The sequence below is a fragment of the Panicum virgatum genome, chromosome 1N (assembly GCF_016808335.1).
Source record: "Panicum virgatum strain AP13 chromosome 1N, P.virgatum_v5, whole genome shotgun sequence".
NCBI classification, from domain to species: Eukaryota; Viridiplantae; Streptophyta; class Magnoliopsida; order Poales; family Poaceae; genus Panicum; species Panicum virgatum.
In genome coordinates this window covers 40237954-40259093 of record NC_053145.1, presented here as the reverse complement: position 1 = coordinate 40259093, position 21140 = coordinate 40237954, and the positions used below count along the sequence as shown (strand labels likewise).

The 21140-nt window shown below is 45.5% G+C and overlaps 2 protein-coding genes, 1 long non-coding RNA gene and 1 other non-coding gene across 5 annotated transcripts; 3 read left to right on the top strand and 1 right to left on the bottom strand.

Moving 5' to 3' along the window:
* Window positions 1-866: 866 nt before the first annotated feature.
* On the top strand, window positions 867-2737 carry LOC120655822. Its single transcript, XR_005667744.1, has 4 exons — window positions 867-1736; window positions 1823-1976; window positions 2162-2233; window positions 2323-2737. It is a non-coding gene; the product is annotated as an uncharacterized LOC120655822 (long non-coding RNA).
* Window positions 2738-3134: 397 nt separating this feature from the next.
* LOC120653522 lies at window positions 3135-4578 on the top strand. Its single transcript, XM_039931248.1, has 4 exons — window positions 3135-3210; window positions 3592-3609; window positions 3698-3775; window positions 3866-4578. Exons 1-4 carry the CDS (start codon window positions 3135-3137, stop codon window positions 4576-4578), a joined length of 885 nt encoding a protein of 294 aa, XP_039787182.1.
* Window positions 4579-9705: 5127 nt separating this feature from the next.
* Window positions 9706-15920, bottom strand: LOC120655821. 2 transcript variants are annotated; one of them, XR_005667743.1, is made up of 3 exons: window positions 15193-15920; window positions 10372-10414; window positions 9706-9962 (listed from the first exon to the last, which is right to left on the bottom strand). XR_005667743.1 is itself a non-coding variant. In XM_039933785.1 (3 exons), exons 1-3 carry the CDS (start codon window positions 15583-15585, stop codon window positions 9786-9788), a joined length of 720 nt encoding a protein of 239 aa, XP_039789719.1. In that variant the 5' UTR covers window positions 15586-15920; the 3' UTR covers window positions 9733-9785. The 2 variants fall into 2 exon arrangements, 1 of the variants encoding a protein (XP_039789719.1); XM_039933785.1 differs by having other exon boundaries at window positions 9733-9962; window positions 10372-10521.
* Window positions 15921-19774: 3854 nt separating this feature from the next.
* LOC120657808 lies at window positions 19775-19881 on the top strand. Its single transcript, XR_005668344.1, has one exon. It is a non-coding gene; the product is annotated as a small nucleolar RNA R71 (small nucleolar RNA).
* The last annotated feature ends 1259 nt before the right edge of the window (window positions 19882-21140 follow it).

Sequence of the window (21140 nt, the reverse complement as noted above, 5' to 3'; positions counted from 1 at the left end):
TGCATGCACTACTTTTTCCTTGTCCCTCTCCAGCAACAAAGTTTTGCTAGGAATGCTTTCAAGGTGACTAGAACTGATAGAATGTTTGATTGTTGTACTCTTCAGAATCATAACTGATTTTATATGAAAATCCATGATCAAGTGAAGTTTCTTTCTTACTGTCTTTGTTTTTGTCACTAACGTGTCTTTTTTATGGACCCTTCTTTGATCCCTGCATTTGATCTGAAATCCCACCAGTAAATTTTTCAGACGCCTCAACTGAATGTTCTGTCTTTATGATTGTAGGTAAGAAATCTGAACCAGTATCATCTGAAACATCATGTACATGAGGCATGGTTCCCTTATTCACAGTAGATGGTTTGTTAACTCTGCATTTTGAACTCTTGAATTTGGGAACCCTATCTTCCTTTTCATCATACTTGACTTCTTGGCATTCTTATCTTTGATATCCAGCGTAGCAGAGGCTGTTTGGCCCCGACCTCTGTGCAATTCTGCTTTGCCATCATGAAATTCAGGTGCTTCATGTTTTATCATAGCTTTAGGCTTTTGTCTCAGTTCCAGAACATTTCCTGTGAGGGGTGAGAGCAAGTGACCTCCAGGAATAAAATGGCATGTCATTATCTGTTCAAGGAACACAATGCGTTAGCTACTTAACTCTCAAAAGAATCATCCTTCACCATGATGAACACAAGTAGGGCAAAACTTAACCTCAAAAATGGTACGTGGAGATTCATCAGCCAAAACTTCAGGCACCGGAGCCCCAGCAGTCCCATCTAGGTTGTCTTCCGTGGATGAAGATGGGGAAATGTCAAGGCCCAAACCACTGTATATAGCAGCAGTATTGTTTGCCAAACTTTTATTGTTATTCACCTTGATACGTATTTTCGGTGTTTTCTGCTCAGAATAATTGATTGCTCTGTTTAACATCTGTCCTGAGATATTGTCATTGCAGTCATTGGATATTTGATAGTAGTCACTTTTCCTGCTGCTGTCTAATTTGGTCTTAACAAAATGGTTCTTTTGTGCAGTCTGAAAGTACATTGTAATAGTCACTGCTGCCTTAGTTATCCACAAAAAATCAGTGCAAAAGGACTTTACAATTCAAATTCCATTGTTATGAACTTTATGGATTCCCTTTGATTTGATGCAGTAACTGTACTGTGAATTTAGTGTTTTGTAATCATATTTATCTTCTATTTTATTTGGAGCCCTAGGATTTCAGTAGTATTTATTTTGCAGCAATAGCTTTATTTTATTCTTAGAAAACCATAGAAGTTTAATAATGCTGTAACAGTGGAAAGATTTTTGGCCTTCAGCATTCCTAATTAGGGGCGGTATGTCTGAGAAAACTTGATTTCAGAAGGAGGGTTTTGGAAGGGGAAAAAAAGCCTTTTCAGCATCATGTTAATATTACCTAGAATCTAGGCTTGTCCTGTTATAATAGTCAGTGTCTTTTGTTTACCAAAATTCATGCAGAACTCTCATGGTTGATTACTCAATGTAGGACAATGCTGGGGAGAACGATCTCACTTCGGTTTACAGGCTCACAGGGCTAAACACGATTCTACTATTTCTTCCAGAGCTTCTATGGTAAGACACGCCTACATGATTTTAGACCAAAGCATGAAATGCTGGCTATGACATTTGCAGCTATCGACAACGACTGTTAAAGGAATCTATGGAAACAAACTGTTCTCGTGCTCCATTTGGCGATTTGACGAACCTCTCTAATGCAGGTAACTAATGAATAAACATGACAGTAGGGATTACTTGCATTACAAAAATAGACGCACTGATTATATATGTTATGCTAATTGTACAGTAGAGGCTGAGAGTGCACTCAATTCACGGTCAGCAAACAATGATAAAAAGCAACGTAAGCGGGAAAGGGATAGAGCAAGGTATGCTTCAATGTCTCAAGAACAGAAGAATGCAAGAAACCTGAGGCAGCGTGAAGCACGTAAAAAAAAAGAAAGGTGCTGGTGAATTCCATATTTGTTGCTCTACATATATATTACCCTGTAACCTGCATGGGTCAACATTTCATCAATTAGTTGCATATATTAATACTTCTATCTGCTATGTGTCATGTGATGCCCAATCATATTTATTATATTATAGAATTTGACTAACTTTTGATTTTTATGGTGTGTGGTTTTAGAATGTCAGAATTCCATGGAAACAAAATGTTCTCGTGCTCCATTTGGTGATTTGACAAACTACACTAATAAAGGTAACTGATGAATAAACATCATGGGAGGGATTACTTGAATTAGAAAAATATATGCACTGACTATATATGTTCTGCTATTTACATCGCAGGAGCTGACAGTGCATCCAATTCACAGTCAACGGACAATAATGCAAAGAACCGTAAGCGGGAAAGGGATAGAGCAAGGTATGCAGCAATGTCTCAAGAAGAGAAGGATGCAATATGTCTGAGGAAGCGTGAAGTGCGTCAAAAAAAGAATGGTGATAGACGTGTTACATATTTTTGGTGTTACAAATACATTACGTGTTACAAATTAGTTGGACCTTTACACACTTCTACCTGCTTTGTAATATTTTCTCATATATTTCTACTCTGGTATTGGAGTATGTATGGTTGTCATAATATCTCTACAACATGAATGGAGTACGATGCCCAGTAGAGTTCCTCGCATTCCACTTAAGCAACTAGAATTGAGTTCAAGTTTTGCTACTGTATATTCTTATATTAGTACAAACTATTTGCAGAGGAGGCTGGTGCATTGAATGATGAAAATGTTGGTCTTGATAAAATTAATGATGAGCGCCCTATCAACAATTCCTATCAGCTCAACAATGCTGATAATCATGAATGATCGTTCCAATCATTAGAGTTATGTGACAAGAGTCCAGAGTTATGTGTCAAGGGTGCTCCTGAAGTCTCTGACACGGCCATAAACATCCATGATTTGGTATCCAAGTCAAGAAAGTCAAAGAGCACATACCAAAGGGAGTGGTACAAAAAACTAAAACCAGAGCAGAAGAAAGCTCGGAATGAACGCCAGAAAATGCATGATTCGACGTCAGCACGGTTGGAAGGGAAGAGAGCATGCAAAAGAAGACGAAATGAGTTGAAAAAGAATAGACGGCACCCTCACTCCATCGCCATGGAGAATCCACATTATGTACCTAAAATTTTGGATCCAGCTAACGATGGTGCAAAAGTAAGTGCCGCCGATGTGAGTATACCCCAGTTCGACTGGTCGCCGATCTATGTACAATCAAGAGAAGAACAGCAACCAGATCTTGAGGCTCTAGAAATGCTTGCTGGACGCTTAAACCATAGGCATCATGTGCATCATGTTACACACGGAGAAAGACATTCATTATTGACACGTCGGAATCGAGAGTTTGCGTCAAACATGCCAAGAAAAGTTTGTCGGACAGTACATGAGGATCAAGGCATTTACGAAGATAATGAGGAAGAAGTCAGTTTATCGCAACCCCCTACTCAATCAGCTGCTACTATGAATGGTAGTTACAATTACTACATTTTTATGCTGTTACATCTATTTTGTAACTTAAAATCTGTCTTAACCGGAAATCGTGTTATATGCTTTATAGAAAATGTTACAGATGATGGTAATTTCTTTTTTTTCCTTAGATTAAAATTATTATTTTTTCGCACATGACACCATCCATTTCATTAACGTGTGTGCCTACCTCACAGTCGAGGATGATTGCGATGAGGACATGATATTTGAAGAGGACGATGAAGAGTTTGAAGGATACCTCTTCGCAGGCCAAGGTACGTATATGCATGAAGATAAATTTCAAGATGCTTTAATACCATCGCTAAATATGTCTAACACGATACTATCTAAATACTCCATTTTAGATGATGACACCGAAGAGGAAGTTGTACTCAACGATGCAGATGATGACTCTGGTTCTATCCCAGATGTATTAGATTCGTATGACGCAGTGTATGCAAATATGCCTGAGGATACCCACATGATGGAGCCTGTTGTGAACTGCCCACACTGCAACGCAAAGAAGTTTGAGTCCGAGACCCCCGGATTCTGCTGCCGCGGCGGGGAGATTAAGCTATCCACACCTGATACACCACCCGAGCTCATGAGGCTGTGGTCAAGTTCATATGCTTATGCTAGGCACTTTCGTGCAAACAGCAGATATTTCAATGGGCATTTCTCATTCACTTCACTATATTGTCAGCTCGATTGTATCGCCACCAATATGAGGACCGCTGGGGTATACACGTTTCGTGCGCATGGCAAAATATACCATAACCTTAGATCGTTTGGTAGAGAAGATGGTACGGAACCTAGACACTTGGAACTTTACTTCTACGACGACGACCCCAGCCTTGAGTATCGGTTCCACAAGTGCCGGCAGAAGTGCAAAGAGATGGACAAGGAGGTGATTCGAAAGTTGGTCGACATCATGCGTGATAACCCGTACTCTGAACATCTCAGGAGTTTTGGGCAGAATGAGAATCTTGATGACTATCACGTGGAGTTGAACCTTGATCACCGGTTAGACCAGAGAACATATAACCCGTCGCTGACAAAGTGGCTGCTATATGGATAGAAGGGAGCGAGCGTCAAGGTCAATTCGAGAATAGTGTTGTCCTGCATGGGAAGGATAGGTCTATACATGGCATCCGGTCATATCATGGGTGCTACGACGAACTCTCGTACCCTGTATTTTTTCCAAGAGGTGAACTTGGGTGGCACAACATGATTCCAAAGGCAGGTGTTACTATGGAAGAAGTGAATGCTGCTCGCGAGATATGCAGGCAATGTGGGCAGGGCAATGGTGATGATGATCTAGGTAATTTGTTTTGACATAACTCATGCATTGTACCTTGTAGTATGCGCAATCATAGGCACTAATATAATATTCTTATATGTACAGGGTCTGCCGGAAATCTATGCGTGTCTGTACGTGATTACTACTGCTACAAATTTCAGATGCGGCCAGGAATATTTAACACAATATTGCATGGCAAGCGTCTTTTCCAGCAGTTTGTTGTGGACACTTATGTCAAGATCGAGAGCGCTCGTTTAGACTACTTCCGTAATAACCAGGATCAGATAAGGGCTGATCTTTACCAAGGTCTTGTTGACAGTCTTCATGCCGTCAAGGGACGAGCAGATGCAATTGGCAAGCGTACTGTGCTGGGTACGTCATTCATCGGAGGGCCTCGGGACATGAGGCGGCGGTACATGGATGCTATGGCATTGGTGCCAAAGTATGGTAGACCTGATATATTTCTCACGATGACCTACAATCCTAATTGGGATGAGATCAGGAGGGAACTTTACCCCGGCCAGACACCACAGGATCGTCCGGATCTCGTTACCCGGGTCTTCAGGGCAAAACTTGAGGAGTTGAAAAGAAGTTTGCTCGAAGATCACATCCTTGGAGAGGTACAAGCCTACGTATATGTCGTTGAGTTCCAAAAGAGGGGATTGCCACATGCCCATTGGTTGCTTATAATGCGCAACAAGTTCAAACTCACGTGCCCCGAACAGTATGATCTTCTTATATCAGCCGAGCTACCGAATAAGAAGAAGTACCCGGAGCTGTACAAGATGGTCACCAAGCATATGATGCATGGGCCGTGCGGTTTGCTGAATATGAATTGCCCATGTACGAAGGGTCGTGGTTCATGCAAGAACCATTACCCGCGCCCTTTCTGCGAGGCCACCTCACAGGGCAAGGATTCTTATCCTGTTTATAGGCGACGTGATGACGGCGCAAGGAAAAAATCCGGGGTCATGAGCTGGACAATCAATGGGTCGTCCCTTACAACCCTTATCTGCTGCAGTTGTTCAACTGTCACATCAATGTTGAGGCATGCAGGAGCATTAAGTCCATGAAATATTTGTTCAAATATATATACAAGGGGCATGACCGAGCGTCCGTGGCCATGAGAGAATCTGCCAAGGAGGATGAGAATGGTAACATCGATGAGATCAAGCAGTATAGGGATGCCAGGTGGGTTACTCCTCTAGAAATGTTGTGGAGGATATACGACTTTGAGTTGAGTAAGGTCCATCCGCCCGTAAAGCAGCTGCAGCTTCATCTACCTGACATGCACATGGTTTCATTCCATCAACGCAAGAAGATTAAAGACGTGGTTAACCGTCTAGGGGTCGAACGATCAATGCTGACGGCGTACTTTGAGGCAAATAGGATGCACGAGAAGGCTCGTGGAATCCTCTACCGTGATTTCCCCCAATATTTTGCTTGGGAATCTAATGAAAAATTCTGGCAATGGAGAAAACATGAAAATCGTAGCCAAATTGGTAGAATTGTCTCGGCTCATTCGGCCGAAGGTGAACACTACTATCTCCGTGTTCTCTTAAACCATGTCACTAGTGCTACCTCATATCAGCATCTGAGGACGGTGGACGATGTGTTGCAGCCAACATTCCGAGAAGCCGCAGAAAAAAGGGGTTTGATTGAAGAAGACATCACACTTGATGATTGCCTCGCAGAAGCCACACTGTACCAGATGTTGTCCTCGCTACGAAGGCTATTTGCAACAATTTTGGTGTTCTGCGAGCCAAGTGACGTGTTCGGGCTGTGGCAGAAACATCTAGAAGCAATGTCAGAGGGCTACAGGCGTAATTTTCCTTCCACAACGGCCGTGGAACAAATGGTGCTGATTGACCTTAGAAATATGTTGCAATCGATGGGGAAGGATATAAAATCATTCCCACTACCAAATATTGACGACACCTATGACACAGCAAGCGGTATTCCCCGTGAGATATTTGAGGAGTCAAGCATAGTACCCAGTGCGGATGATGTGGCGCTGTCCGAGTCCTTAAACGATGAGCAGTCGCCCTGTTCATGGTCCGGTTTTCCCGGGTTAAGCTGGGTCCGTAACCCAGCCCGCGTGTTTACTACTTGGTCCAGGTTGGGTTGGTTCCGTACGGTTTAGAAAGGGTTTAATTATGCACTGGGTTAAACTGGTCCGGTGTGGTTCGACGGGTTTGGCACGGGTTAATTTTGCTACAAACAAGAAGGCCGTCAATGGGCCAGCTAGGTGTTTGCCTCTAGCCTTTGGGCCTCCTGGCACATTTCCACAGGGTCACGACTCACGAGCGGGCGCCGCCGCCGCAAAGAGGAGGCGGAGCTCCTGCTGCGCCGCCCGCTGAAGGTCGCCAGCGGCCGCTCGCGAGCATCGTCGGGTGGAGCTCGCCGCCGTGCGGCTGCTCGCGCGCGAGGCTCCATGCCGGCGCCGCTCGTTGAAGCTCCCCCGCGGCTGCTCGCGCGCGTCGTTACGGCCCTCTTCGCCGGGCGGAGCTCCCCCGAATCCCCGATGGCCATCGCGCGGGACGACGGGAGGCTCCGCGCTGCCAGGTGGAGCTCGTCCGCCGCGCGTGCGGCTCCTGCTGCTTGCTCAGCCAGGCTTCTACCAGGACCGCTTGACCAAGAGGATAGAAGGATTTCGTGGCCACGGTCTCTTCACCAGCTTATTCAGAATTTCCTTTCTCTTGCTTGATTTTTCTGATTCATGGGCGATGGGAATAAGAAGCTGTCGATGCATCTTGCTTGATTTTTCTCGCCTCGCAAACGATGCAACGCTACTTGCCTCTTCGCCGCCGCCGTGCAGGAAGACGGGTTCGGCGGGTATCATGATTCAACCCGTTACCCAGCCACCCAATTATTTGCTTATCCGGTTTTAGAGCTAAAACCGGCCCAGCCCGTCGATAGCTCCAACAGGACGGGTCTATTTGGGTTGGGTGCGGGCTGGCAACCGGTTTTGCGGAACCGGTGAACAGGGCGAATGAGCAGAGGGCTGCATATGATGAGATCATGTCCACAATTGACACAGACGAAGGTGGCTTGTTCTTTGTGGATGGACCTGGCAGTACTAGGAAGACTTTTCTTTACAGGGCCCTGCTCGCTAGAGTACGCGGCGAGAACAAGCTTGTTGTGGCGACAGCTACATCTGGTGTTGCCGCCTCCATCATGCCTGGTGGAAGAACCGCCCACTCACGCTTCAAAATACCGCTTACTATTGAGGATGGTGGATGTTGTAGCTTCACGAAACAAAGTGGTACTGCCAAGCTGCTACGGAGAACATCTCTTATAATTTGGGATGAGGCTACTATGACAAGGAGGCAAGCGGTGGAGGCTCTTGACAAAAGCTTGAGGGATATAATGGATAGGCCGGAGCTACCCTTTGGTGGGAAGACTGTTGTTTTCGGTGGAGATTTTAGGCAGGTCCTCCCTGTTGTCCGGAAGGGGTCGAGGGCTCAAATAGTCGATGCTTCGCTGCGGAGATCGTATCTTTGGGATTCGATGCGGCACCTAAAGCTGGTGCACAACATGTGGGCACAGAGCGACCCATGGTTTGCAGATTATCTCTTGCGCATCGGTGGTGGAACAGAGGAGGTAAACGGTGATGGAGATGTGCATCTCCCGGATGATATCTGCGTGCCTTATACTGGAGATGGTAAAGATCTTGATAGTTTCATTGAATTCATATTTCCAAGGCTGAATGAGAACATGGCAAGCAAGGACTACATCACTTCGAGGGCAATTCTATCAACACGAAATGAGCGGGTGGATATGATTAATATGAAGATGATCAGTAGTTTCCGAGGGGGCGAGATGGTTTACCATAGCTTCGACTCTGCAATTGATTATCCCCATAACTATTACCCCTCGGAGTTTCTTAACACCTTGACCCCGAATGGTCTACCTCCACACGTGCTAAAGCTCAAGATCGGTTGTCCAATCATATTACCTAGGAATATCGACCCTGCGAACGAACTCTGCAACGGAACGAGGCTGGTGGTACAAGGATTCCAGAGGAACACAATCAACACAGAAATTGTGTTGGGGCAGCATGCTGGAAAGCGGGTTTTCCTCCCTCGGATACCCTTATGTCCATCTGATGATGAGATGTTCCCGCTCCAATTTAAGAGGAAGCAATTCCCGATTAGGCTCAGTTTTGCCATGACAGTTAACAAGGCACAAGGGCAAACTATTCCCAACGTGGGTGTGTACTTGCCCGAACCCGTGTTCTCACATGGTCAGTTGTATGTTGCGCTATCTAGAGCAATAGCCAGATCAAACATCAAGATCCTCGCACTCCCACCTAATGCTGAGGAAGGCGATGAGGAAGATGAAAAGAAGGATAAGAAGTAATCCAAGAAGAAGGATAAGAAAAAATCTAGTGCGAAGGAGAAGAAAAAAACACCTGATAATGAAAAAAAGAAGATACCGACGAGAAACGGTACATACACAAAAAATATTGTGTACAAGGAGGTCCTAACGCTATAGATGAGGTAATATATTCATGTATACAACATAATATTTCTTAATTATTCTACTGTATGAGAATCTTATCATGTTGCTTCCTATAATTAGCAGATGTATACAAGTCCTTTTCTGTCGTACCACGAAGGTGTTCTATGCCATATAAAAGCTTATCAAAGGAATCACATGCGCTGGTGTGCTTAGTGCGGGACGGCGGGCGATGATCGCAGGAGCAATGCGCACATTTCAAATCTAGACAGCTGATTTACAAACAATAAGATTTGGCTATTCTGTTATCATTTCAGTCAAACCTTTTTTGTATTATCAAGTTATATGGTACTCTTCTCCCAATTTGATTGATACTTAAGTGTCCTAGAGAGTCTTTGATACAATGATCATTTTCTTGTGATTTTGTAGATTATTGTAATATATAGTTGCACGTTTGTAGGATTGCACATTGTTCAATAGTCGGGCGCTTGATTTTTTCTGCTCCCGTAGCAACGCACGGGCATTCAACTAGTCAAATAATTGTGACAGAAAAGTTCACTACAACCAAGCTCACAACCATAAGGTTGTGGGCAAAAGATTTCATCACTAGGAGGTTCATAACAAAACAAACATATAGCTTCAGCGAAAACTATGCTCAACTTGCAACCATCTTCATCAATCATCCCACTTAACACTTCTTCCTGAAAGTCAATTTGAACATGTGAGTAATAATTTTCAGCAAAGTTTCAGAAAAGGGAATGGCAAACAACCACACAACATGCAGGTAATGTTAATATTATTGGATGATAAAAATAGCTATCTGGTATAGTGTGCGTTTTCACTTAGGTACACACTACACAATGTTGAATTATTAGAGTAGCAACTGATTTAGCAGAAGACATTCTTTGGGCAAATAGAACAGTTACTATTCTATCAACATACTCACCTTGAGTTTATATGCTAAACAACTTACTTTTTGAATATAGTATTCAAATAAATATGTCAACCATGATGGCCATAGAAGACACCTAAGCAATTTCCATTTGCAGTAATAAACAAAACACACAAATGAACATACTAGCACAAAACCTTTGGTTTCTTTGAACTTACACGTATGTGTATAATTTTCTTCTGCAGCTGCATTGCTTTTTTGCTACACAAATGATAGATCGAAATCAGAACTGCTACCTCCAATACAAGATTATTTGGAGATTCAGAATCCACAACATTTATAAGCAGTCTCTTGACAATGCATGTATGCTGAAGAAAAGGAAAAAAGAGTCACACATGGTTAATTAGTATTAAGGGCAATCTTCATGTTCTTTTTCAGAAATCATATAAACACCATATAGTGAATCTTTTTATATAAGTTCCTGTTTTGGCAATCACAGTTCTATATGAGATCATTAGCAGCCATTGTTCTCACTTAGAGCAAAAATAAATGTTACCAAATATATTGCCTTCTTTGGGCTGGTGTTTTCAAGATGTGTGCCTCCTTCCCTTGTTTAACCTCTTGTCAACCAAGGAAAGATTGTTGACACCGTTTTTTTGGCACGTGTCAATATGAAGGAGTGGAGTATGCAGCCGATGAAAACGGGACGATGCTGGAGCAAAGAAGAGCTGAAGAATATTGGGCTTATGGGCTAGAAAGGCGTCGCAGCCGAAGGAGCTGAAGTTGAGCTGGCTTTTACATCAGCAAGATATCCTAGATTTAGTTTGTTTTAGAAAGTTTGTCTACTTGTGAGTCAAGTCGTATCTCGCTATGATCGGCAAAGGGGTCTAGGTCTAGGCTATAAGTAGCAGATATCCGATATTTGTAAACTTTGATCAACCACATCCATCACAAAACTTCTAACTTTATTGCAACTACTTTTTATGTCGGCGGCTTCGCTAAAACCCTAGTTGCAGTAGTTTTTTACCTTTACGAGTTCTTCTCAGCAAGCAGGGCTGCAATGGCTTCAACTCTGGTTTGCTGGTAAGTTTCGAGTCGAGTTGCGTAGATAGATCAAGGTTAACGGCGCATCGCCTCTTCCTCTGTCTATAGCGCTCAAGTTATCGAATACGTTAGATTTTAGGTTTATAGCACATCGCTTTTACCTAGATCTAATTTATTCACAAGATACAGATAAAAGTTATCAACACGTTAGATTAATCCATTCAGTCTAGCTTGTTTTTGCTTTTATCATAAGTTATCGGTATCTGCTTAGATCTTGCTAGGTTAATCCATTTAATCTAGTATATTTCAAATTTTTACCACAAGTTATGTAGCTTAGATCTGATCCGGTCAGTTTCTATTTGTGATCTAAGCACGCTAGCCGATTGAATCTAGATCTAGGTGTTATGCCCAAGCTACGTTGCTTTAAGTGTAGCTTGCTCTTACCAGATCCGTGTTGGTGCCTCTTATGCTCAATCTGAATAGGTATTCTGCAAGTGCACAGAATCACCGATGTAGCACTTCACCACAGAGTATTCCGGGGTATCGTGAAATCCTCAGGGAAGCACTATGGTAAAAGTGTATCATAAATTGTAGTGGCAACCTTTACTAATTCTATCGACCGACTAATCCAGTAGGGGTAAGCCAGATAACGGGTAAGGATAAATGGCCAGTCTATGACCGTTTGACACACAGGAGATTCTATACCTTAGAGTGGTAGCAGCTAGGAGGACAACGAGCGAGAAAGGACTCCTGAAACACTTCTAATCTACTGAGCTAGCCTCACCAGAACTAATCTAAGCTTCTATCTTGATGTCGGAACCAGGAGCTTACTTCAGCGGGCTAAGAGAAGGGCTCAGACACGGATGAGAAGGGAGCCCGACGTCCTTGGCAACTACTCCCGCAGACAAGTACTAGTACTTGTGGAAAGTAAAGCTGACTCAAGTAAATAAAGAAGATTACTTATATTAAAATAGTCAAAGGAAAAGATACAAGAGCTTATATCGGGCTCCGATGATGACTCCGGATCCCCGAGACAAGCTCGACTCGACTCTAACTCCCAACTACTAACCTACTCTAGACTTGAGAAGAGAGAATTGCTCCTTTGAGTGTGTGTTTACAAGTGAGGGTGTTATTTATAGGCTTCCAAGTTCGGTAGAAGGCCGGTAATTCAGGTAGCGCCCGGTGCACGCAACTGGAGAGGCGGTGCTTAACTTCCATGCAAAGTCGAGAGCCGAGACACTGAAAGGTGGGGCCGAGCGGCCCATGCTAGGCTGGCCGGCCTAGGAATGTGCCACCTGGCCACCGACCTTCCGTGGACGACTCCTGATCTCTCCTGGACGTCGGTTCTTCGGGTATCTTCCTCGAATGCTAGAATCTTGGGCCGGGCGGCCTGGGGTAGGCCGGGCGGCTTGCCTCCGGAGCCTCTCAACCCTCTATTTCGCCGACGTTGCAAATCAACACTCCACATTGCCTCTGGGATGGGTGGTTTCCCCATTTGACATTCTTGGCACTGGCATGTGGGTCTTTGGCTTGAACCTTGTGCCTTCCGGGTCCACCGACAGGATATGAGATGTTCGCCTTATTCTGGAGCCTTATGAACGTGTCACGTTGCTCCAGTAAAAATATTGGACCCATCTATGTGGAGGTGTCAGGCTGGTCGGCACGGAATGTGCCGGGCGACCTGAACCTTCTCTGATTTTGACCATCTTTGGACAGTGAATTCCTGCAAGCACAACTCATCCAAAACTCGTGGAACTTATTAGAATTAAACAAAGTATGCATGGAACATGGTGCAAGAACTCAATTTATTCCTGAGAAGTTGATGGTCAAAATGTGGAATAATGGCCGTCAACACCCTCCCCCCCCCCAAGCTTAAACTTTTGCTCGTCCTCGAGCAAAGCTTAATACTGAGGCTCGGTGGATCATGAGTTCAAAAGTGGAGTTCAATTAAACTCCTCTTTTGAACTCTTTTGCTAAGGATCATGGGCACTTCTTTTCATCATCTCCCTTTTTTTAAAGAAGATTACTCCATGTCCTTCCTGAATTGAATATTTTCATAGGGAAATTTTGAAGAACTTTGACCCTTTTTCTGGAATGAATAGGCACACAGTGGAGATTTTGGGCTGGAGTTGTGGTGAAATTGTCTGGCAAAGGTGGATGACAAGACCCGGAGTAGGTGATTGTCATACCAGACATTTTGAGGCTAGCAAAGAAATGGGTACACAAAGGAGAAAGACCGGCAGATGACAAGTACCTTTTCCTCAAGCGAACTCACCATTCGACAAAGCTCAAAGTAAATCAAGATAGCCTATGGTAGCTCATATACGACATAACATTATGGCTCTGGACGGGATATGTAACCCAACAGGGAAACCTTTTACCATGTTTCAAATTTTATTCCTAGAATTTCCCTAACTAAGGTATATAGTTTTAATTTCAATGTAGGCCATCTCGAATTCCCCAACAACTTAGACTTAGAAATCATGTTAATGCTCCCACACAAACAGATTTAGAATGTGTCTATTATGTGCCAACTAGCTCTAGTACTAGATTAGTAAAAAGCTGTAAACGGGGCACATGCAAAGCTCAAACAGAGCAACTATTCATCATTTCCAAGATAAGAGCTTGCACGGATTTCCATACATTTATTCTAAGCATGGCAATTCTCCTTTTTTTTAACTACTACTAATATTATAGCAAAGCTGAACGAGCGGGTATGACGACTTACTTGGGCACTAACGATCTCTCCCCCAAGCTTCAACGAAGCTCAGGGCTACTGGTCTGGATGTGGCGGGGGTAGTATGCACCGTGGTGCCAATCGTAGGACATGGAGGATAACATCCCCCAGCTCTCCTGTGTGAGGCTGGTGTTGTGATCGAGGTTGTGTCCTATCTCCTCCTATCGTAACTCCATGGCATTGACTCGGGCAGTGAGATCCGACAGACCCCGTGTGAGCGGGTTGTCGTACTCAAAATGTACTGACGCGGACGGGCCAACCTATGGGCCATGGGAAGCTCCCATGCCCGAGGGATAGTAGAACTCCTAGTCGTGTCCATACCCCGTGCTACCCTCAGGCTGGTACGAGGTCTGGCCTCCCTAGGTGTAATACCCGTAGGCCTCCTCAAAACTCATCTGTGCCGTGTCTGGGTGAGGCTGTGCTGAGGCATCTGGTGAGGGTGCACCGTGTGATGGTCCAGCTTCCTGAGAAGCACGGGCATGTCGTGAAACTCCTGGCTGGCGGGAAGTTCCTGCCTGGCGGGATGTGCCTGCCTGACGAGAAGCTTCTGCTTGCCGTGATGTGCCACCCTCAGCCAACTGCGCATCACGCCGAGTTCTACCACGTGTCATAGGACCAGCTGTGTTGTGGTGTGCTGGCTCCTTCTTTTCCATCTGGAGGGTCAAACGTTTCACGTAGTAGAGCGAGAGTTTCGGGCATGGCAGCTCGAACTCCTTCTCATACCCTGGGTAGCACATGAACACTGAGTTCCCGGGACCTTCACGCATCATGTGCGCGTGAACAAAGTGGTCCAGACCGATGAAGGTTCAGTACTCATCCGTCGCGGGCAGATATGTGACTTGTGCATTCTCCAAAACACCAACATACCGCGCAATGTGGGTGACCAGTGAGGTTATGTCGATAGGAGATTTGCACATGATCATTTTCTGCCAGTGTGCGACCATGCCCATGACAGGTGAGTAGTGAATCTTCTTGGCTAGAACTCTTAGAGTTGGATTATGGATAGAAACTATGCTGTTCTTACTACTCACTGGTTCATCTGAGATTTCGTTCCACCAAGCACTACGATCATAATCAAGTTCATCTACTAACGCATTAGCCTCTAAGATACAATTCTTACTAAAACCCAGTGCATTACTAAAGTCTCTGATTGGCATTTCAAAGAACTCATTGAAAAAACGGAAGTGGATTTTAGTTTCTTTTCCAACGGTTTAAACATGCAGCGTTGATAAAAATTCCATGGTGAGAAGGTGCGAACCTGGTTTAGTGATGTCGGCGAAGCGCGACCATCCCGCAGCCGTAAAAATGCATAGTTCATGTCCTGGTGGAGTCCCGTCATCATTAGGAACTCTGTATCGAACTGCTTGGTGTGGCCGTACGACTGCTTCTTCAGCAGTTTGTGGGCATCCCACTCGTAATCAGTCCGGACTACGATCTGGTCGATCAAAGTCAAAACTCTGATTTTGAGGTAGGGCCTCGGGACTGCTGGAGAGGCAGGGGCTTCCTCCTCTTCTTCCTGGGACCGTGACGGTCGGCGAACTGAGTCCACCGACATGTCATCCCGAGAGGCCGATGGCACTCGCGAACTTCGGAATCGGGATGACGAGCCGAGCTTCTTCACCTTGTTCCGAATATTCCCCCAGACCGACATGACTCCTGCAAAAGATTAGTGCAAGAATATGCAGGAAAAATAATTGGAGCAGTCAGTGGTTAGTCGTTCTTGTGGGGATTAATCCTCCATAAACTATTCTTCGTTCAAAGCTTTGATTTATTCAACGGGAAATATTTTTGTGGTTTTCATTTTCGGAGATGGTTACTACTAATTTCATTTGATTAGTGCTGAGCTAATCCCAGCACTACGACTACTTTTTAGTGGGGGTGGCACTTGAGTTACTCAGCTTAATTAACTCATATGAGCTTCATTAAGCAAGAAAACTCAGAAGGAGGAAGAGAGAAAGTGTGCTCCGGAGACTGACCTGCGTACTCAGAGCGATGGTGCGATGAACGACGACGGCATGGTGGCCTTTTATAGAGCCTCGCAGGGGCAGGGCCGGCCAGCCTGTATGGCGCCGGGCAGCACCTCCCGCGGCTGTGCGTCGTCCACGTCGTTGCATAGCTCGTAGACCTGCTGGTGTGAGTGCTCTGGTTGCTGATGACATGATGGAAGCGGTGGAGAGACGCCGGGCGGCCATGATGAGGCCGGCCGGCCTGCCCCCCCCCCCCTCTGCACGATGAGTGTGGTCACTTTACTCTGCTCCCTGAGCACTCAAAGTCTCGGATTCCTACTGCCCCTGACAAAATGAGGAGAGGTGGGGCCGGCCGGCCTACAATTCGGCCATCTTTTTTTATATGCAATCCTCTATTGATGCAAAATTTAGGAAATAAAAATGTTAGTTTAGTAAATTAAACATGCCATGATTTCGAAAGGAAAATAATGCAAGAATTTTAAAACTATCCTATATGCAAATGCAAGAATGGATACGTACCATGGTTCTGATGGCGATAGCTCGGATTTTAAGTCCGGGGCAGGACTCTCCATACCTTGGGTTTTGTTGTCTTCGCCGGATGGAGTTCCTGACGCAGACCCTTCTCTCCACCATTCCTTCTTGGTGGCAGGTTTCGTTTTGATCGCTTTCGCCTCCGATTCCTCAAATTCTCTACGAAGGATTCTTCATTTGGCGTTCTTGTAGTTGTGCACCCTGATCTCCTTGTCGATTCTTAGTCGTTCCAAGAGCTCGGCAAGGATATCGATTGTAGGGGTTGATGACTTCTCCTGCTCCTTCTCGGATTTCTTCCGGGTAAAAGTTCTGACCTGGGAACATTGTTTGACCTTCGGTCTGAATGCGAACTTCTCTGTTTGCCCATTGATGTTGAGTTGGATTTCTCCAGCTCCAACATCAATGTGTGCATTTGCGGTACTCAAGAACGGCCTTCCCAAAATGAGAGGCGTCTTGGCGTCTGTAAGGAACATGGCCCCATTGGGCCATAGTTTTGTGATTTTGTTGATTGAGTAACAATGCAATCAATGGGACTAATGAGTTTGTCAAGTGAACAATTATAGATCCCAGGGATGAAGCAAAAAGGCCAAGTAAAGCAAAACACGAAGAAAGAACTCAAAGAAACTCTAAATTGGACGAGTTCTACATAATCAGTGGGACTGGATACACCGGTGATGCCACGCCGGTCTAACCGGTTGGCATCAGATGCACCGGTGCCCTATGACCAATGCAATGGGCCGTGCATTGCCTAGGAAGTTCAAGAGGCACCGGATGAACCGGTGGTGCCAAATTGATGGCTTCGGTGCACTCACCGTGATATCCTTCAGAACGATGTCAAAAGGCGAAGAAGCAGATGGCTCAGGACCGGTTACACCGGTGCCCCACCGGACCAATGCACTGGTGTAATTCTAAGTCAGCTGAAGGAGAATTCTTCAAGACCGGTTGAACCGGTGCTCCACAAATGCAACGCACCGGTCTAACCGGTGTCCTGTCAGGAGGCCCAACGGCTATGTCAGAGCCGTGAGTGACCGGTTACACCGGTGCCCCCTCACCGGTCTAACCGGTGCTTTCGCAGAAAAGTGGCCAATGGCTCTCAACGGATCTATGGACTTGGAGTCCTATATATATGCTATCCCCCGGCCATTTGAAGTTTGCTGGAGCACCTACAAGTCTCGTACACACCCAGGAAACCCTCCAAGCCAACCCAAGTGCATATTGATCATATCCTTAGGTTTAGCACTAGCTTCAACAGTGTAAAGTGCTAGATTAGCTCTTGAGTGAGTAAGAGCAAGGCTTAGTGCCTTTGTGCTGTAGTTCTTTGTTGAACCAAGAAGATATCTTGGAGCGCCGGCCCCTTGGAGCTTTGTGGCTCGCCGGCAACGTCAACGACCCTCCGACTTGGTGTGGAGCGGCGTGGACGATCTTTGTGCGGGGGACGTGGAGACCCCCTTCCTTCGTGGAGAAGCTCCTTAGTGGAACCCGGGATCAAGGTGACCGTGGTGACTCGGTGTCCCCGGAAGAGACTTGATTTCTGAGAAGCAATACTCTTAGTGTGTGCTTCAACAACGTGGATGTAGATGTGCCTTTGTGGCTAACCGAACCACGGGATAAACACCCGCGTCAAGAGTTTGCTTCTCCTATCCCGCTCTTTAAGCTTCCACATTTTATACTAGCAATTCTTGTATGCCTTTACTTTCATATAGTAGAATCTTGATAGGAAAGGCTATATGTTGCTAAACTCTTTTGGGATAGGGGTTTTCACACTAGCAAAGCTTTAGTTGCATATATGGATAGTAAGTTTTAGTTTAATATTGTGCAATTTAGTTGGAGCCATAGGTCTAAGTTTTAAGTTGCCTAATTCACCCCCTCCCCCTCTTAGGCTAGAGTACCGATCCCGGTCCTTTCAGCGTCGACTTCCATGTTGAGGACGACGAAATCAACGGGAATAAAGAAGTTCCGGATTTTTACCAGGATGTTCTCTGCAATTCCCGCGGGGTAACAGACTGTTTGGTCCGCTAGCCGCAAACACATGGCAGTAGGGGCCAGCTCTTGATAATTTAGTTTATCGTAAACTACCTTAGGCATGACACTGACAATTGCTCCCAGATTGCAAAGAGCGTGCGAAAAGTGTTGGCTCCTGATTGAACATGTGATTGTGGGGCATCCTGGATCTTTCTTCTTCTCCAGGAGAGGATCGAGTATAGCTGCGCTACACTCCTTCGTGAGTTGCACGACCTCGGTGGTGGGCAGGTTTCTCTTATTCCCAAGTATATCCTTGATATACTTGGCATTGGTCGGGACCTGCATAGCCTCAAGAAGTGGTATATTGACATACAACTTCTTTATTACCTCGACGAACTTGCCGAATTGTTCGTTGGCCACCGGCTTCCTTATCTGTTCCGAAAATGGTAAGGCAGTAGTGTCATGAAACTCCCGTGAAGTTATAGGGGGTTCCACGGTTTCCTCCTGGGCAGTACTTGTGTTGGATTCTTCGGCCTCCTCCTGATCTTCGTCTCCAGCAGAGGTATTGCTGGCGGGCTTTCCACCGAGATTCTGCATCTTTAGGATATGGTGGTTCATGCGTGGACCTACCTGTCCGCGTAGTCAGCGCACTAACATTCTCCTTAGGAGAGACTTCCGGTTGCCCGGGAAGTTTTCCCGAGTTATTGTTAGGACATGATGAGGCTAGTTGAGCTACTTGGGTTTCTATCATTTTCTTGAAGCTGAACTGGTTTTTAATAACAGAATTTATGCCCTCTAGTTGTCCGGCCAAAGATTCTAAGATTTTATCATTAGCAAGAAACTTCTTACTAATGTTATCATTAATCTGCTTCTGGCCATAAACGAGGTCCTTTAGAGTAGGCTCAAAATTATTATTAAAATTCATACCTAGCTGTTGACCGAAGGGGAGGTTGGGCTTGGAATTCCAACCCTGCTGAGGATGGAAGCCTGAGTTGTTGGAGTTGTTCGCTCCAACGAAGTGAGCTTCCTCCTTGGTGATCGAGCAAGAGTTGCCCGTATGTCCAGTTTCTCCACAAGTCTCGCATGTCATACGAGAATCCATAACCTGGTTGGCCTCCTAGTGCGGAGACTCTAGCCTCTTCATGAGAAGGTCCATCTTGGCAGCAAGCATATCAACACTGTCGATATGATGAATTCCCTTGCGGGGCTATTGCTGCCTTTCACCTTTCCAACTCTGGTTGGAAGCAATCTTCTCTACCAGTGCTTTCGCTGTGTTGACGCCGAGCGAAAGGAATGAGCCCCCCTGATGCTGCATCAATGTGGTTCTGGGCTGGCATGTTCAGGCCATGGATGAAACTCTGAATGATCAGCCATTCTTCCATGCCGTGGTGGGGGCATGCTGCAATGTATTCCTGGAATCTCTCCCGAGCCTCTGGAATGGCTTCATCCGGCAGCTGCTGGAATCCAAAGATTTTGCTCCAGAGGGCATTGGTTTTGCCCACCGGGAAGTATTTCGTCAGGAATGCATTGGAGCAGGCATCCCATGTGGTGAAGTCTGCTTTGTTGCTGTAGAACCACATCTTCGCCTTGCCTAGCAAGGAGAATGGGAACAGCTGAAGACGGACATTATCCATCGTGGTACCTCTGGGGTGGATAGTGCTGCTCACTTCCAGGAAATTCTGGAGGTGAGCGTTGGCATCTTCTAATGCCTTTCCATAGAATGGACTCGCTTGAACCATGTTCACCTGTCCCGATTTAAGCTCAAAGCCATCATTGCCTTGGTCATTGTTCAGTCCAGTAGGGATGTGACTGCTGGACGGGGCCGAGTACTGCCTGAGAGTCTTGGCCATGGGTGGTGCTGAGACGGATAAACGAGGGTTCCAAATGGGTTTCTTCTAGGGTGGGACGACGCGGCGTCTCACAATTCACCCAATTCTCTGAGGATTCGGATCAAAGTTGGATGGTAGATCAAAACCGGTCATGCATTGCTCTACATCGAATAAACGAGAGAGAGAGAGCAATGGTAAGCCCGCTAAAACTAGCGGTGATAAAACAGTAAAGTTTGTCACTCTATTATACGATAACTTTAGCCAATTGCTTCCCCGACAACGGCGCTAGAAATGCTTGTTGGTGTCTCTTATGCTCAATCTAAATAGGTATTCTGCAAGCGCACAGAATCACCGGTGTAGCACTTCACCATGGAGTATTCTAGGGTATCGTGAAATCCTCAGGGAAGCACTATGGTAAAGTGTATCATAAATTGTAGTGGCAACCTTTACTGATTCTATCGACCGACTAATCCAGCAGGGGTAAGCCAGATAACGGGTAAGGATAAATGGCCAATCTATGACCGTTTGACACACAGGAGATTCTATACCTTAGAGTGGTAGCAGCTGGGAGGACAACGAGTGAGAAAGGACTCCTGAAACACTTCTAATCTACTGAGCTAGCCTCAGCAAAACTAATCTAAGCTTCTATCTTGATGTCGGAACCAGGAGCTTACTTCTGCGGCCTAAGAGAAGGGCTCAGACAGGGATGAGAAGGGAGCCCGACGTCCTTCGGCAACTACTCTTATGAAAACACCCGAACGTGGTGGACTACGAGGGACGGACAAGGCTGTCACCACTTGCCGCCTACCACTGCGGTGTCGTGGGGTGGAACACACTTCCTAGCTAGTACTGAGTCAGACACCACGTCTGCTCTTGATACTAGGATTTCTCTTGAGACCTTCATGAGGAATCCCCCA